General features: G+C 45.7%; 1 protein-coding gene across 1 annotated transcript; it reads left to right on the top strand.

The window, feature by feature from the left end:
* The first annotated feature begins 5,481 nt into the window (after positions 1 to 5,481).
* Positions 5,482 to 15,263, top strand: ISL1 (ISL LIM homeobox 1). Its single transcript, XM_047073726.1, has 6 exons — positions 5,482 to 5,509; positions 6,372 to 6,561; positions 9,329 to 9,588; positions 11,418 to 11,704; positions 12,906 to 13,073; positions 15,147 to 15,263. The coding sequence occupies exons 1-6, from the start codon at positions 5,482 to 5,484 to the stop codon at positions 15,261 to 15,263; spliced, it is 1,050 nt and encodes a 349-aa protein (XP_046929682.1).
* The last annotated feature ends 720 nt before the right edge of the window (positions 15,264 to 15,983 follow it).

Genomic DNA, 15,983 nt, shown 5'->3' with positions numbered 1-15,983 from the left:
AACAGCCCCGACCCACGCAACTCTCAGCTACACTAAACAGCCCCGACACACTTTAGCCACCAGTTAAATTCATCGGAAGTAGCTATAACTGACATCACCTCCGCAACCCACCCGAGGACTCCGGCCCAGGACACCTTGCAATGAGGCTGATTTTTCAGCGCTGAATTCTGAGAGTAAGGGAAGGTTATTTGAGGCATCCTGATAGATTTCCGGGCTTCCAATTCCCTCCCCCGCTTGGCTGGTAATTTTCTGCTGCTCCTCCTTCTCCTCCTCCTCCTCCTCTTGACCTCCTCCAAGGTACCTTGGCCTCCCCTCCTCCACTCGTTCCCAGTAAACCTCCAGCGGGCGGTGGAAATCAATCCGTTGGCGCTAAATTCAGAGCTGCCCGTTGGACAAAATTGCAGTGGGGGAAAGGGTGTTATTTCTTTCAGAAAGAATGTCATTTGATCAACTAGACTGAGTTAACTTGCTCCCGGTTTCCTGAAAGCTCGGGTGGGCCCGTGGGTGTTTTGCTAGATCTAGTGCAGATATGGCAGCTTTGAGAGAATCGTCCAGGACTCGGGAGATAAAGCTTGTTCTCCTCTCCAGACTCCCAACTACCCCCGCGAGAATCCGATACATTTAATGAAAGCTTTGCAAGATGTAGGTTTCAGTGAGTCCTTGGGCCAGAACCTCTCAGCACATTGCACTCACTGGCTCCAACCTGGGCTCTGAGCCGAACTCTGGTCCAGTTAAAAATTACCTGTTCCTAGCCACTGAACAGTTCCAAAAACAAAAACACCCTCTCCCCAGGAAAGGGAAGAAAAAGATTTCACCTCACACTGCCAGCCACTTTTGTGCGATCATAGTATTTCCAGAGGCACAATTTTAAATGGTGTAAATTTCTGTCCTCGGTTGGTCGAACTCCTCCTTGCAATGAACAGCGGAACCTGGCATTCTCAAGACTGATCTGAGGTTTGTGGCTTCCCCGCTGCCCGGAGCGTGGAATTCTATCCAGGTTGGGAATCGAGCAGCAGACCGCACAAGAACGCTGCCTCCTGCGCTGCCGCCTACGAACATCGGGAACACTGGTGACATAAACAGCTACCTGAACCCAGCCAGAAGCGCAGGCTAGGAAGTTCAGCCTGCAGAAGATTCTTGCTCATTCACCCAGATTGTTTCAACTGGTTAATAAAGCAATTGACACCAACAAAACCACATTCGCAGCAGGAGTCCTCCTCAATAAAATGAGAATCACAACTGAAGGTTCGTTGTTGTTAACAACTGCCTTTATTATTATCATTGCTTGTTTTTTTTTTTTTTTTTAAGGAACAATTAAAGGAAAGAGAGACAATCATTTCAAACTCATGGTACAGAAAGAAGATCTCTTCCCTTTTCCTCTGAAATTAGAGTGCAGATTCTTTTGATTTCATCCTTGGTAAACCACCACCTAAAACAACTGTAAGAGGGTCAAATTGGCTCTAAGCACCCACACCCTAATTCCAGCATGGAATATAAATGGTTAACCATTATTCCCTTTAAATGCACATTTTTCTATCTGACCCTTGGATATAATTTAAGATACTGATGGTTTATATACCCTTATTCTACATGATTAAGACTACACAGAAAAAGTAAAAATGAGAAGGGGAATGGAGTGTATACATACATTCCATACCTATTTTCTGAGGTGAATAAAATGTGTTCATGTTTCATCTTGACGCTCAAATTGCAGGTTTTTTTGGATATCACAAAAGATAAATCCTTCTGTCATTTATATATATATTTATTTTTTTCTATCTGAATACCTTACTCATAAAAACTGGCAGTCCAATTGTTATTTTACTCTTTCAAACCTGATTCTGATGTGGGCTAAAGAGAGCTTCACCTTCCTGGGAATAAGTTTCTAAACAAACCCATAGTTCAGAGAAAGCTGATCAACAATCCCTTTCCTTCCCAATCTTAGTTAGTGGAAAAGGAAAAAGCTTTTTTCCCCTTTCTGTACATAATTTCCCAAAGAACTGACTTAAAATTCACTTATATCTGTCATAGCTTCTTGGGAAATAAATACATTCTAAATGTGTAATGCCACTTTTCAATTGCAATTAAAACCTATTTAGATTTTTGAAAAGTAGCCTGAGAACATATTTGTTCAGGACTCGGTATCTGGCACTAAGTTTGATGTGGAATGCTTAAATTTTAAACCACAGAAAGAAAGCAACAGCACACAGACACATGGGCTTAAGATCCCACGTGTAATAGCTGTATTATGGAAAATGCATACAAGTGCACACGGGCCGATGTCACAGACTCCAGAGAAACTTACTAAATCTCAGGATATTTTTTATATTCAAAGACACTGTGAAGTATATTGGGGTGATGGGGAAGTAATTGGGACTATACTTTGTCACTACCAATATGCTGCTGCTTCTCTCATCAGTAGAGGAGCTCACAGCAGGGGATTCACACAACTGCTGTTCTGAAAGATACATTTTTGACCTAACAGAATATGCAAAGGTCAAAATAAGTCCGCTTTTGTCAGGAGAGGGTCTAATCTCCCCTTTGAACACAAGAGGTCGCTCCTGTGATCAAGTACTGGGGGGAAAATATTGCTAATCATAGTTTGTTATATTCTATAAAAACATCACAAATATTTTTTTACAGATATATTTGATATATTAAATGCACAGTTAGCAATCAGCTAAGGAAACAGGAGAATGATCACTGGTCACGTATGAACTTTAAAGTGAAGTGAAAAAAATAATGGCTGCTCCCCTAACTTCGGTTTTAACGAAAATACATTAGCAATAAACATAGAACTCGAGAGCACGTCCATCAGGGAACAACCTATTAGTGGGTTTCTTCAAATTTCTCCCTTTAACAAGGAGTATCTTCTGCAAGGTTTTTACCTCTATCAGCTTAGGAACTTATTAAGAAAATACTTGTTTATAATAACAGCGTGGGCTGAAAAAAAAGAAAAAAGAAAACGTGTTTTCACCATTATGATGAAATTTCCCATTTGTAAAGGCTTTCCTCCAAGCCTTGGAATTGCTATCATCATCAGTAATAATTCTTTGGAATAGGTTATTAGTTTAGGGAGCTAAAATATCACACTGTGTGTGTGACTGGTTTGAAGAGGGATGGATAGTGAAGGCGCTTTGTGGATCTCAAATATGTCATCAGGCTTCTGGTAGCTTCTGCTGTTTAATTCCATGTTATAAAGGCAGCATGATGGAATACGATTGGTTAAAATCCCCTATTTACTTTCTGGCATTATAGTGGTATCTTTTTTTTTCTCTCTCTTTTTTTTTAAACTAGAGTCAACTTGGTTATCTATAAGGGAAACATGCCCTTCTATCGGGAAGACTTGCTGGTGTTTTGATTACCAGCATCAGTTTTGCAAAAGCGGCCTGACAAAAGGCTCCATGCACATTAATACCAGAGATTAGAAACTTTAAACAAAACAGACTTTTAAACAAAAACCTGATAAATTTATCAACCTATGTCTATTCCAACTTTCAATTTCACACACATACTCTGATATAACTTTAAAACTTACAATAAAAATAGAAGGCATGAGGTGCAGTTAAAACTCTTCCTTGAGAGAAAACAAAACGAAACAGATTATGTGTTCTTGGGAAAACCCAGCTAGGTCAGGAGAAAACTCAAACATCTTAGCTTCCATCTGTGCTCTGGAAACGCATAACCGTGCAAACCAAGCCATGGAGGCCAGTTGAGAGCTCACAGCTCTTATCAAGGGTTAAATCTGGCGAAAAGTACAAAGAAAGGAGTTTCCTCACAAACTGGGTTTTCTCCCAGCAGCAAGACACTGAAATTAAGCCTTTTACTGTTTGGGTTTGTGGACCTTTTAAGAGAAAACTGGCGGTCACATTAGATAAGGGATCGCTATTTAGAAGCTTTGGGAGACTTGTGGGTGTGGGGGTGTTCTTCGTGGCCTTTCCTGTGACTTTGCTTTTGGAAGACTGTAAAGGGTGATGAGAACATGTCAGAAATTATTGAAAAAGGTTACCGGCGAGCCAACATTCTTCTCTCTCCAGGTTGTTTCCCCGAGAGAAAAGTATTAGATAAACAAACCCGGTGAAGTGAAATAGGTATTTCACCGCTCTTCAGTATTCGATCCCTCCCTATTCACGCCCTTAAACTAACACATTTTTTTTTTAATCTCTAAAGACATGGAGACCTGTCCTTATAATTACCGAAACACCACCAACAAAACTGCACACGTCTGCTTAAAAACAAAGGGCAGGAGACCAGCAGGGAGAGGACCTGGACAGGATATATATAACCGCTTTACAAACTTCCAACTACTGGAAGATCATTTCACTCTTTGACTTCGGGTTAGTGCGCTTCCAAATGCTAGAGTTAAACTGCAAAAGTAGATAGACCTCAAGGGTCGGAAGAAGAGAGAGGAGTCCGCGGAGTCAACTTGGTTTTACCTGCGTACTCCCAACCTGATTCTCCGCTAAGGCAACAAGCGCTCTTCTCCTCCCACCCCAGCTTTTTGGAGATCTGAGGTCGGTGGTTAACGGGGTTTGGGGTAGCAGTAGAAAACAATTCCGGTGTGTCTAGTCATCCGATTCCCGGTTCTTCTCCCACTAGGCAGCTCCCAGCGCGCCAGGCGCAGCGGGTCCGGGAACTCACCCTCCCCAGCGGCAAAGCCGGGCCGGGCCCGGAGCTGCGCGCCACAGCGCCAGACGAAACCGAGCCAAACGGCCTATTCCAAGACGCCCCTTTTCCTAGAGTTCTGGAAGGACCTCGTCATCAGGAAGACCTACCCACCAGCCACTCGCCACCGGCGGCAGAAAAGTGCCCCGCGCGCAGCACGGCCAGCCGGATTGCGGGGACCCCAGGAGCGCAGGGCGGAGGAGCAGCGCGACAGGAGGCGAGGGCGCTGGCAGCAACGGCCGGGAAGGCGCGAGGGAGGGGGACAGGAGGAGGAGCAGGAGAAGGAGAGGCAGGCCAGAAGCCAGAGCAGCCGGGCAGCCCGAGCTTCGGGGGAGAGAGCGGCCTGAGCCCGGAGCAAGTTGCCTCGGGAGCCCTAATCCTCTCCCGCGGGCTCGCCGAGCGGTCAGTGGCGCACGGCGGCGGCGAGGCTGAAATATGATAATCAGAACAGCTGCGCCGCGCGCCCCGCAGCCAATGGGCGCGGCGCTCGCCTGACGTCCCCGCGCGCTGCGTCAGACCAATGGCGATGGAGCTGAGTTGGAGCAGAGAAGTTTGAGTAAGAGATAAGGAAGAGAGGTGCCCGAGCCGCGTCGAGTCCGCCGCCGCCGCAGCGCCTCTGCTCCGCCAACTCCGCCGGCTTAAACTGGACTCCCAGCTCCGCGAGGGCGCGGCGCAGCCGGGCAGCGGCTCTCTCAGCCTTGGCAACCCCAGGGGCCACTATTTCCCACTTAGCCACAGCTCCAGCATCCTCTCTGAGGGCTGTTCACCAACTGTACAACCACCATTTCACTGTGGACATTACTCCCTCTTACAGATATGGGAGACATGGGCGATCCACCAAAAAGTAAGAGGCTATTTTACCTTGTGGGGCTCGGTGTGCTGTTCTTGTGCGCGGGTCTCTCTCAGGCACGGGTGCCAAGAGCTCTTCAGAGTTGGAGTCATTGCCTGGAGAGAGAGAAAAGGTGGCTTTTTTTTTTTTTTTCCTTGTTGCCGCCACGCCTGCATGCTTGCTGTCGGTTCTGATCTTCGGGAGACTGATCGTACCTTGTGTCTGAATTCGCCTGTATGCCCTCCAAAACCCTAGCCTTCTGGTGCTAAGCGGTGGTTTCCTCCTCGGGAGTCTTGAGCTCCCCGAGAAGGTTATTCTGTTGCAAAGGTCTGCCTGTGCATACAATACCCGGAGATGTGAATTAGCATTAGACTTGCAAAAGAGAACGAGTGACAACTGTATTGATGCCTGCTCTTGCTAACAATATCCAGTCCTATGTGCTATTTAAGAGCGTGCTTCATGAAAAATATAAGCGTTCACTTAACGCTTCTAGTCAAAACCTTTTCTTTGACTTGACTTATCCATAATCTTTCCCGATGATTATGGCAGAGAGGGAGGAGGGAGGAAAAAGAAATACAAAATGAACGGGTTTGATTGCGTGCTAGGCTTACAAATGTAGACTATTCAAATCTGCATTTTACATATATTCCACCTCCTTTTTTAAAATGAGTCAAGGTTTTGATGGCACACTTCAATTACCATCCCAAAGTGCAATACTCTTGAAAAGAAAAAAAAAAAAAAAGGAGAAGAAGAAGAAGAAGAAAGAAAGGGGGGGAAAAACTCCCAGAGTACGCCCTATAAGAGAACGACACTAAAAGTGTGTTTATCTCTGTAGGAAGTAAACGGTTAGTCAATCATGTATTTATTTTCATTTCAGAAAAACGTCTGATTTCCCTATGTGTTGGTTGCGGCAATCAAATTCACGATCAGTATATTCTGAGGGTTTCTCCGGATTTGGAATGGCATGCGGCATGTTTGAAATGTGCAGAGTGTAATCAGTATTTGGACGAGAGCTGTACCTGCTTTGTTAGAGATGGGAAAACCTACTGTAAAAGGGATTATATCAGGTACGCCATTTATATTGCTTCCTTAATTTTGTGAGATTTCCCTGTCTCTCTCTACTCCTTTTTTATTACTGGACCTGGCTTTGTCTTTTTGCGAAGTTTGCCTTAGTGGGAGCCGGTGTGGAAAAGTTACCCTTTAAATGTGTTACATAAATTGCACTATTCTATTTCTTTCACTGTTTGGGGGGGGGGAACCCCACAACTCAGTATTGGTTTTTAAAGTTGCGGTAGTGAAGCTGGTTTAATGGCTCTTGGAATTTGTGATGGTCAAATTGTGTTCTTCTTTTACCCTCCCCCTTCCAAAACAAACAAACAGAAATTTAAAGATGGATAACTTCGGGTTTCTAAATTCTCTTTTTTAAAAGGTTGGTTTTTATTGTATCATGCGGTGTTTTTCCCTATTCGTTTATTTTTTATAGTTCAGTATTTTAGTAACTTACAAATTCTGTGGAAATGTCAATGCAATACGCAAAATAAAAGTTTGAACTAAGGATGTTTAGAAGTGCACTTTGAAAGTGCAGATAGAAATATTGCCCCTTTTACTCTTAGGGCAAGAGTCCCTTCTTGGAAAATTTCAAAACCAACCCAAATATTCCCTGCAAAAAGACCGGATATTTAATCTTTTTAAATATTAACCCTTTGGTGACATCTGACTATCTTTTCTTTCTTATCTTATCTGAGCTGATGAATTAGACAGAGCAGATCAAATTGCTCATCATCTGTCTACGAACAATTGGTATATTTAGATAATTGAACAGCTTCCTTTCTCACATTAAAATCTGGTAACTGATAAAATGAGCGAATTGCCCATACTGACAAGACTAACACCACATTGGGAACTTTCTGAGTTTTCCTTTTTTTTCTCTCTCTCTTTCAGTTTATTTTGTGCCTTAACTTCATGTTCACAAATCTCAAATTTTCTCTAACCTGTGTATATATATGTCAGAAATTTCATTTTCTGCCTTAGGAAGCAAGTAGAATTCCTAAAGAAAATTTTATTGTTTTAATAACAAACGGAAGAGATAACATCTTCACTATTATGTTAAATAATTTCAAAGTATTATGTATATATTTTTTAAAAAACTCTCCAGTGGCTATTAACAAGTAATTAGCTTTTGTAAGTTATAGAATTTCTGGAGCCGAGAACTTATATTAAAGTTTAGTCAAGATTTAAGTATGCAGTCACAATTTTTCCCTGTCCACTTAGTGTCCAACGCTTTTTCTTATTGCAAAATCATGAAATAGTATAATCTTGATAGGTAAAACTGAGCAGTTGGGGGGTTATTAATACTTTGCAGGGAGAGAGCGGGAGGAAATAGGGGATGTGGGGAACTAGAGGAAGGGGGAGGGATTTTCCAAATTGTTTGGTCACAGGCAAGGTAAAGTCCTCATCCTATGAAATGGAAGATCTCACATAGAGTAGGCGGAGGGAGGAAAAACTTTTGAATCTACCTTCTAACCTCTGACAAATGAGCCGTTTTCATTGTTTACTTGACTAGTGTGTGAGCTTAAGATTCTGGAGAGGGAGAGCTCACTTTGCACCTCTAGGACTATCTTTCCTCCTATGGAGATAGGGTTTTGCTCAACTGCATACAGACCTTCCTGTATCTAATTCTGCATACACATTTATAAAAGGAGCCAATCGCTTTTACCTTTTCCCCTTCTCTCCCCCTCTCCCTCTCCCTTCTCTCTCTCTCTCTCTCTCTCTGTCTCTCTCTCTCTCTCAGTTATGTGAGTGTGTGTGTGTGTGTGTGTGTGTCCCTTTGAACTCCTGTCCTTTTAAAAGCAGAACAGGGGGAGAGTATTTAGGTTTGTCTCCTGGAGGGGGGAGTGAGGTGCCCTCCCCCTACTTTGTATGGATCTTTTCCTCTGGTCCATTCTGTTTGTAGAAATGTTCCCACTTCTGTTTTTACTGATCTGGAGAGGGGGCCAGGGCAGTGCCCCCTAGGTGGAACCTACAAGGATTGTCCCTTGTAGGGTAAGATCAGCGAGGAAGACCTTAGAAGTGGGTCTTTTCATTTTTCTCGCTGGTCATGGTTCTCAAGCAAACTGAAATAGAAGTAGATACTTCAACAACTTGAGAAAGATTGAGGGAGCAGGAGCAAATTTCAAAGATAATAAAAGAAAGAATGGAGAGGAAAACTTTGTGTGAACATTGTTGCGGGAGGAAAAATCCTTAGGGAAAAACTGCAACGTGGTTATTGTGCAGAAGGGGATCTGGAAACCCTCAGAGGTTTCATTTTGCTACTCTGCTTGTGCATTTGTGCATATTTACAGACCGAGTGCGCTGATAATCTCATCCCCTAGCCTCTTATTATCTTGGAAGGACTTTTTGTAGCAGTTTTGGAGGCATTTCTAGCAGCAGAAATTGGGGGATAGGAAGGCGAAAGTGTAGGGCCAGTGGCTACTAGAGTCACCCGGACTCTTTTCTGCCAAGAGCTATAAGGGTTACCCTGGAACTGATGGCTGGAACAGAGGCCCAGGTTTCAAACACATCAAACATTTTTATTTTGCGGCTGTTCTGAGCTAGTAGGTACGGACGGACAGAGACATGGAGGTTCATAGGAAAGGAAAGGGGGGTAAAAGAAAGGGAGAAGAAGAGAGAAAACCATTTCTATCCTCCCATTCTCAGCTAGTCGGCGGATGCTGACTTCAGTGACGCAGGGCGTTGTGGCTGGGGTCATCTGCAGTCTTGGGCCCGGGCCATGCCGGCTTGAAGTGATCCCTCTCTCTGTGTTTCTCTCCTCGCCTCCGCCGGCCCCCCGCGCAGGTTGTACGGGATCAAATGCGCCAAGTGCAGCATCGGCTTCAGCAAGAACGACTTCGTGATGCGCGCCCGCTCCAAGGTGTACCACATCGAGTGTTTCCGCTGCGTGGCTTGCAGCCGTCAGCTCATCCCTGGGGATGAGTTCGCGCTTCGGGAGGACGGGCTCTTCTGCCGTGCAGACCACGACGTGGTGGAGAGGGCCAGCCTGGGCGCCGGTGATCCGCTCAGCCCTCTGCACCCGGCGCGGCCGCTGCAAATGGCAGGTACTCCTTGCCCGGAGGGAGGCCGGCGAGGGGAGGCTGGTTCTGGGCTAGGCCAGCGCCGCCCCCAGCCAGCGCGGAGGCTACCGACCTCAGCGACCCTGGCAGCCACGGGGCAGTCGCTGCGCAGCGGCAGGCAGTTTAAGGAAGTGTTCTGGGAGCAGTTTGCACAGCGCTTTGCTCTTTTGCGCAAGGTTCAGTGCTTTCACTGTGTCCCCTGGCTCACCGCACCCCCCCCCCCGCCCCGTCCAGCACACCTACGCGGCTGTGTGTCTATATATGGGTACACATAAATGTACACCACTTGCGCTTACATGTACACACACGTCCAAACAGTACTTCCAGTTCACCTTGGCCTCCAAACCACGGCTTACTGAAAATGGGCTTCAGCTCTCCGCCAGGTATTCTTCCTGCCACTGCCTAATTAAAGGGGTGGAGCTCTGGGCCCTGGAGCTTCTTCCTTTAACCCAATGAAGGAAGCTCAGGTAGCCGTAAGTCATTTAGCCCCTCAAATCCCTCTTCCTTGCAACTGGCCCACACTCTAAAACGTTTTTAAAATGTGTGTACTTTTGTGAAAGAATGGACGTGAAAAGATACAGTCCAATAACTGCAGGCCATTGCACAGAGCTGTGATTTAAAACTGTCAACAAGCTAACCCGGAGTAATTGACTTTTAAAAGGAGCCTGCCTCTTTAAACCACTCATTCTATGTGATTTGGTGAGGATTTCATCTTCAGGCTTGTCGGTGTAACACTAAATTGACCCAGTAGGTTTTGACCTGACCCTAGGGGTCCTGGAAGGTGCAGGATTTGTGCCATACATTTCAGAGAGCCCTTCCCCAAGAAGGAGAGTTGAAGTAAAGCAAGGTTGGCCAGGACGAGGCCTTCCCTAAGAAGGCAGATGACGTTTCCCAACCTTTCTTCCCCTCATGAGTAGATCTACCTGGCACATTTTTAAAGTATCAATTCTCACTAAACACTGATGTTGAGGAAACCCGGGTCTTCCCACTCTGCTTTTTCAGAGGCTCTAAGACTTCTCTTCTAGGGGGATATGTGACTAGCTTGCACATGGGCAAAGCCAGAGTGGTGATTTCTGTCCTGTGCAACCTGTGCTGTGCTTGTGGGGAGACAGAGGAGAGGCAGAAATACTGGGAGGAAGTCAGGAGACAGAACACTTCCCAGCTGTCATTTATCTGCAGCTCTACAGTTTCGGTTTTCCTTTGCATGGAGTCAGCCCATCTCAGGAACGGCCAGGTAGATTTAGTAGTAGGAAAGATCAAGGACTGGAGTTATGGTCGAAATACTGAATTTCTTTAGCCCCTTGACACGATTGCCCCCTCTGGACTGAAGTTCAAGGCTTTCTGGCAGAATTCTCTTCGGCCTTTGCATTAGAGACCTCTTGGCTGGTGTAGTGTCTCTGGCTGATGCTGGGGTATACTGCGTTTCCTTTCCTACCACCTTCTGTGGCCTTTGCCCAAGAGTCTAGAAGTGGGGGTTCTCCAATAACCTGGGCCCAGTCTGGGTATGAAGAAAGGCCTGGAGGAAAGAGAAACAATGCTGAAAGATGCTACCCCTGAGACGGCCACCCCTTTTCTGAGGCTATGTTGACCAGAGCAAGGGTAGAGGCTGTGTTCTGGGCCTAAACTAGTCAGCATTGACCTCTCAGACTAGAATGTCAGATTTCATTCTCCCTTTTGCTTCCGTGGTCCCTACCTCTGCCTCCCCTGCTTTGTCTGTGGAGGCTGCAAAGCAAGCCATTGTCCCTGCGGCATGGCACGGGAGGGTGAGCAGCCCGGCCTGGCCTGCACTCACCTCAGTGCCCCTTGCCTCACAGCCGAGCCCATCTCTGCCCGGCAGCCGGCCCTGCGGCCCCATGTGCACAAGCAGCCCGAGAAGACCACCCGCGTTCGGACTGTGCTGAACGAGAAGCAGCTGCACACCTTGCGGACCTGCTATGCCGCCAACCCCCGGCCAGACGCGCTCATGAAGGAGCAACTGGTGGAGATGACAGGCCTCAGTCCCCGCGTGATCCGGGTCTGGTTTCAAAACAAGCGGTGCAAGGACAAGAAGCGGAGCATCATGATGAAGCAGCTCCAGCAGCAGCAGCCCAATGACAAAACTGTGAGTGGCCCTGGAGCCGGGTAGGGGACTTGCGGGGGGGGGGGGGGGGGGGCGGCGGGGGGGGGGGCGGGAGCAGAGCAAGAGTGTGAGGTGCTTGGCGGCTACCCAGGTTGGCCTGCATGTGGGTTCCATCCTGCTCCAGGGCAGGAGCCAGCAGCCCCTTACCTCCACCTGTGCCCAGGGGAGAAATAGCCGCACCAGCCACCTGCCCAGTGGGGTGCCCTTCAACCATACCCCTAGGCTGGAACCAGAAGGATGCTGTCACCCCTTCATGGGCAGGCGGCAGCAAGGCCTGGCTCCATCTTACCAGCTTTCAGGTTGTCAGTTCCCAGGCACCGGAGAGAGGGACAATTCCTTGGTTCCCTATCTAATTCAGAGGTTTGATGGGTAGGTCACCCAGGCAACCCTCTGGGTGTGCCCCCAGCGCCCTCAGGTCAGTGAGGTCCCCCAAGGTGACCTGTGAAAACAGGACACCCTCTGCTCTAGGTCTAGCCCGGGCTTCCAGAGATATTATTATCTACTGTCATCCCAGGCCCATGCCAGCACCCACTCCACAGGCTTCCTGATTGAGTTAAACTAAAGAACTTTTTTTTTTTCTTTTTACCGCTTCAGTCCTATTTTTAAATGCCATAAAACCCCTGCTGTCATTAAACTTGGCAGGCCAGCCAAGCCTGGTCTGGGGCACTTTTCAGGTTGGTGAGTGCGTCATAGCACAATAGCCGCCAGACCTAAACCCTTGGGGGTGGGGGCTGGCGCTGTGAAGAGAACTGCCGGTAGAAAATGTAACTGAAAATCTAACTAACTGAAACTGCCCAGAAAACCACCATGTCTGGAGGCTGCCTGGAGGCCTCTTTTGCCTCAGCTTTCTGCTTCTGTGATGCTATGGCCTGTGAAGGCAGATGTGGGGAATTGGGATATGCTGTGAATGTAAAAGGAAAGGAGAGGAGAAAATCAGAATAGAACTCAGTTTACTAAGATCCAAGCAGACCTACTAGTCCCGCCCACAGAAGCAGAAAAACAAAATACAATAAAACAAAACTGGACTCTGGCTAATATCCATACATGCAGCAGATTAACTGAGTCAATAATAGTCACTATATAGATAAGATAATGCCAGGGTTTATTTGCTTAGCCTGTGCAGACAATGGAGGGAGGGAGTTTGGTCATTAACATGTTGGGATTGGGGGGGGCCTATTCACAGAATATCCAGGGGATGACAGGAACTCCCATGGTGGCTGCCAGTCCAGAGAGACACGATGGTGGCTTACAGGCAAACCCAGTGGAGGTGCAAAGTTACCAGCCGCCTTGGAAAGTACTGAGTGACTTCGCCTTGCAGAGTGACATAGATCAGCCTGCTTTTCAGCAACTGGTAAGTCTCAGCTCTTGGAGTCAGGAGGCTGAATCCCCGACAAAAAGAAGATTCTGGTTTAACTGTCACAGGAGGAAGGATTCAGTGGGGAGGGTGCCTCCCTGGCCCCAGGGTCGGGAAGAGAGGAAGGAGGCTTGGTGGAGAGGAGGCACTCACTCAAGGAAAACAAACCTCTTGTGAGTCTTTTCTGTGAGTTCATAACTTGACCATATAGGTTGAATTTCCTATCAGCCGGGCCTTATTTGAGGTGTAACTTCAAGGTATCAGACTAACTAGACATCTGTGGGAAGGCGTGCAGGGTTGCACAATCATACATCTCAGACTTTTAGAGCTGGAAGGGACTTTAGAGATCACCTTGACATTTTGATCAGCAAATAGTAAATTTATTCTCTCCTCAGCTCTTAGAGAATGGCATATTTAAAGACCTAAATCTAGCTGTTTGTAATAATAACTGATGTAAGACACAATCAATGTTATTATCAATGGGCAGCAGGCACTTGGCTGGGTATAATTTTCAAATGTATCAGTAAAGAGTTCAGTTATTTAAGGGTATGATTGATACTTTGTTACTATTATTCCTTTCTAGGACTATCTTAATCTAAAATGTAGGACTGCTTTAACATTTTAAGTGTATGAGTTCAGACGTTATACACAATCACATACTCTAGGGGATGTACAGCAAAAGAAGCAAGAGTTCTACCAATCAGAGAGACGGCACATGAAAACCTGTTTTAGCATTAATATGTTTTACACATCCAGAGAAGGGAAAATTAACTTACCTTATGCCTACAAAAGGCTTGAGGAGCAAGATAAATAATTATTAAATACGTGTACTTTGTGATATGGCATATATACACATAATTTTCTTTTTATTTAAGAGTTAACAGCCCTATAGAATCTTGTTCTGTAAAACAAGATCTATTCTAAAAACTTTGTTCCTTTCTTGGAAAATAAAACTTGAGTTGAGGTTCGCTTTTCACCCTCACATTTACCTGGAGAGCATTTTCTTTCTCTGTGGCAACAGTTAGGTAAGAGACCAGAGGCAGTGGTTACAAGGACTTGGCCCAGCTTTACATTTGTAAGTGGGCCAGGCTAGAAGCTAGATAAATTGGAGAAGCCCCTTAACCTCACCATGGGAAAGTTTAATAGGATAGAAAGGAAGGTAGACTCTGGAGTTAGGAAAAAGAACTTATTTTAAAGTGAGGTTAACCTTATGTGTTATTTAAGCAAAACCCGGCTCATAGAAGGCAGGTAAGAGGAGGGTTCAGGGCAGCGAAGTGTTTGTACCTTCTAAAACTTTAGTGTTAGATGAGAGCAGTGGGAGGGAAGCCAAGACAGGAGGGCGGAGGGTTGGGGACAGAGTGGAGAAGGAGGTTTCCAACAGCAACACAATACTTTCGGTTTAAAAGAAGGAGGCAGATATTTATAATGCGATGACGTTATAATATATGGGGCTCCTCTTGGAAGGAAGAGCCTGATTTAAAGAGAGAGAGAGAAAGAGAAAGAGAGAAAGGCCAGAAGGCATCAGGACCAGCAACAAGGAAGAAAGCCCACGCTGTGAACCCTCTGAGGAGTTAATCATTGTTCTGTGGAGCCTCCTCTGAATCTCCTGTCACACGATCTGAGCGATCTGAGCGTGTGTTATGGATTTTCCAACTCAAGAAGAGAGGCTTTGATGCCTAGAGACTGCGAAGTCGCCTGCTCCCGGGGCAACATGTAGCCAGCAGGATAATTTTATTTCGAGCATGCATGGTAGAGTTGCGATGCCATTTTACAGTGGGAAACACATTTGTTCTTAAATAATTTAATGCAACATAATGTTGGGAATTCAGTTTCAGTTAAAACAGAGATCTCTTGAAAGATGGGAAAGCGAGAGGTTTTCTTCTCAAGTTCTTTTCTTTGAGGGCTTTCTTTAAGCCTGTTGAAACTCAATGATCTCTGTGGATATCTTTATCTACGTATCCATCTATACACACAAACACTTGTCCATGCATAGACACATAGGACAAGCTTATAATCCTTTTAGGAATACAGTCGCAGCCTCCTTTATTCATTTCTCAACCTTCTGTGCAGGTGAATTTTTCAGAAGGAGGACCGGGCTCTAATTCCACTGGCAGTGAAGTGGCGTCGATGTCCTCTCAGCTCCCAGATACACCTAACAGCATGGTAGCCAGTCCTATTGAGGCATGAGGAACATTCATTCAGATGTATTTTTTTTTTCCCTGTTGGAGAAAGTGGGAAAGTATAATGTTGAACTCCGAAACAAAAGTATTTAACGACCCAGTCAATGAAAACTGAATCGAGAAATGAATGCTCCATGAAATGCACGAAGTCTGTTTTAATGACAAGGTGATATGGTAGCAACACTGTGAAGACAATCATGGGATTTTACTAGAATTAAACAACAAACAAAACCCAAACCCAACATACGCTATCCAATGACCTTAGGAGTACTGAAAAAAAAAAAAAGACGTTTTTAAAACGTAGAGGATTTATATTCAAGGATCTCAAAAAAAGCATTTTCATTTCACTGCACAGCTAGAGAAAAGCAGAAATAGAGATTTTCTAGTCCATCCTATTCTGAATGGTGCTGTTTCTATATTGGTCATTGCCTTGCCAAACAGGAGCTCCGGCAAGTGAGCAGGAAGAGAAAACTGGCCTCCTTGGCTGAAAGTCCTTTCAGGAAGGTGGAGCTGCGTTGGTTTGCGATGTTTTTCGTTGACTTTAACAAGGGGTTAATTGAAATCCTGGGTCTCTTAGCATGTCCTGTAGCTGGTTTCTTTTTTACTTTTGCCCCTCCCCCCTTCTTCTTCTTCTTCTACTTCTTCTTCTTCTTCTTTGCTTTTTTTTTTTTTTTGAGATCCATCCTCTATCAAGAAGTCAGAAGCGACTTTAAAGGTTTTTGAATTC

This window comes from Lynx rufus, unplaced genomic scaffold (genome assembly GCF_022079265.1).
Source record: "Lynx rufus isolate CCGP_SWC_20201006 ecotype Redwood Valley unplaced genomic scaffold, mLynRuf1.p SCAF_1, whole genome shotgun sequence".
NCBI classification, from domain to species: Eukaryota; Metazoa; Chordata; class Mammalia; order Carnivora; family Felidae; genus Lynx; species Lynx rufus.
This window is presented reverse-complemented; position numbering and strand designations above follow the sequence as displayed.